Source organism: Aplysia californica, unplaced genomic scaffold (genome assembly GCF_000002075.1).
Source record: "Aplysia californica isolate F4 #8 unplaced genomic scaffold, AplCal3.0 scaffold00072, whole genome shotgun sequence".
Taxonomy (NCBI): Eukaryota; Metazoa; Mollusca; class Gastropoda; order Aplysiida; family Aplysiidae; genus Aplysia; species Aplysia californica.
The window spans coordinates 1,385,237-1,386,418 of record NW_004797342.1 but is presented as its reverse complement, the minus strand read 5'-3'; the positions used below and the strand labels follow the sequence as shown (position 1 = coordinate 1,386,418).

The window sequence follows — 1,182 nt, the reverse complement described above, 5'->3', positions numbered from 1 at the left end:
CCCAACCCCCCACCCCGCACTCACACCCCATACAATACATTTCCAGAAGTTTCGACGGTCGCTCCGGATCTATGCGAAGACGTCGTTCGTCCGTGGGTCCCAAGTCTCGTCGCCGCCAGTCCTCAGTGCGCCATGGTGGGTTGAGTAGGCAGAACAGCATGATAGACGGACCAAGCAGCCGGATGGCCGAACTGGAGGCTTCTCTCAACGTCACCAAGGCAACGTCACCGTCAACTGTTGCAGGAGAAAGACTTATAGAGGAGGAGATGGGAGCCACTGGAAAGGTATTTTAATATATCTGAGGCAGCGCGGTGGAATCAGGCTCTCGTCAAAATAATCAAAGTGAAGAAACTTGCATTTTTCCGCTGGTTTGTGAATTTTTATTTTAAAATTTTTTTTAAATCACCAACCCTGACTTCTAAACAGAATTGCACTCTGTGACACATCGGTGCGAAACTACTACATGTATGAACTCTCTTAGCACCCGCATTCCGGTTATTTGGAAACGCTTGAAGACGTGCTGTTAATGAAGCGAAACTAAAGAAACGTAATAGAAATTTTTATCTTAGTTATTCATACAGATTTTTCAACTCTGCTTCAGTTATCAGAAACTTTAAAAGGCCAGCAGGCTCTATGCATACTACAAAATTATGCAAATTCATGTTTCTGATTTGTGAATGATGGTCCGAAATGTGCCGCAACATAACCTTTAGTATGCTGAAGATCGGACATATATTATGATTGTGTCCGCAACGTTCTCAAAGATTAAACATAAAAAAGAACACGTGCGTCTTACCTCTACTCCCATAAAGAACAAGACAGAAGCTGACGGAGAAAGCTAAAGCCAACACCTGATGTTCCATAGCGTCATATGATCTTGGGTCCTCTTGCCATAGTTCTGTGATCAAGGCAAAAGATGAAAAGAAATTGAGAAAAAGGGGGGGGGGGTCACTGTGATTGAGGATGACACCGCCTTAAAGTTAGATTAATATTGTACGTAGAAGGAGGGAAACTGGCACAGGAAAAAGAGTTACAAACACAACACAGATAATAAATGTGAAAAAAATATATCTACTTAAATACATACTGCTATGTAGACAAGTGAAGAGAAATTAGGAAACGCAGGTGGCTAGGCAAGCGGATAAATCGACCGATAGATCAATCGACAGACAGACAGACAGA

At 42.8% G+C, this 1,182-nt stretch overlaps 1 protein-coding gene across 1 annotated transcript in view; it reads right to left on the bottom strand.

Moving 5' to 3' along the window:
• The window catches only part of LOC101851179, a gene marked incomplete at its 5' end in the record, with an annotated part of 28,104 nt that extends 27,206 nt beyond the window's left edge, over positions 1–898 (bottom strand). Inside the window, 1 exon segment of the mRNA XM_013080052.2 lies at positions 797–898. Coding sequence (XP_012935506.1) covers positions 797–863 — 67 coding nt within the window.
• Positions 899–1,182: the final 284 nt, after the last annotated feature.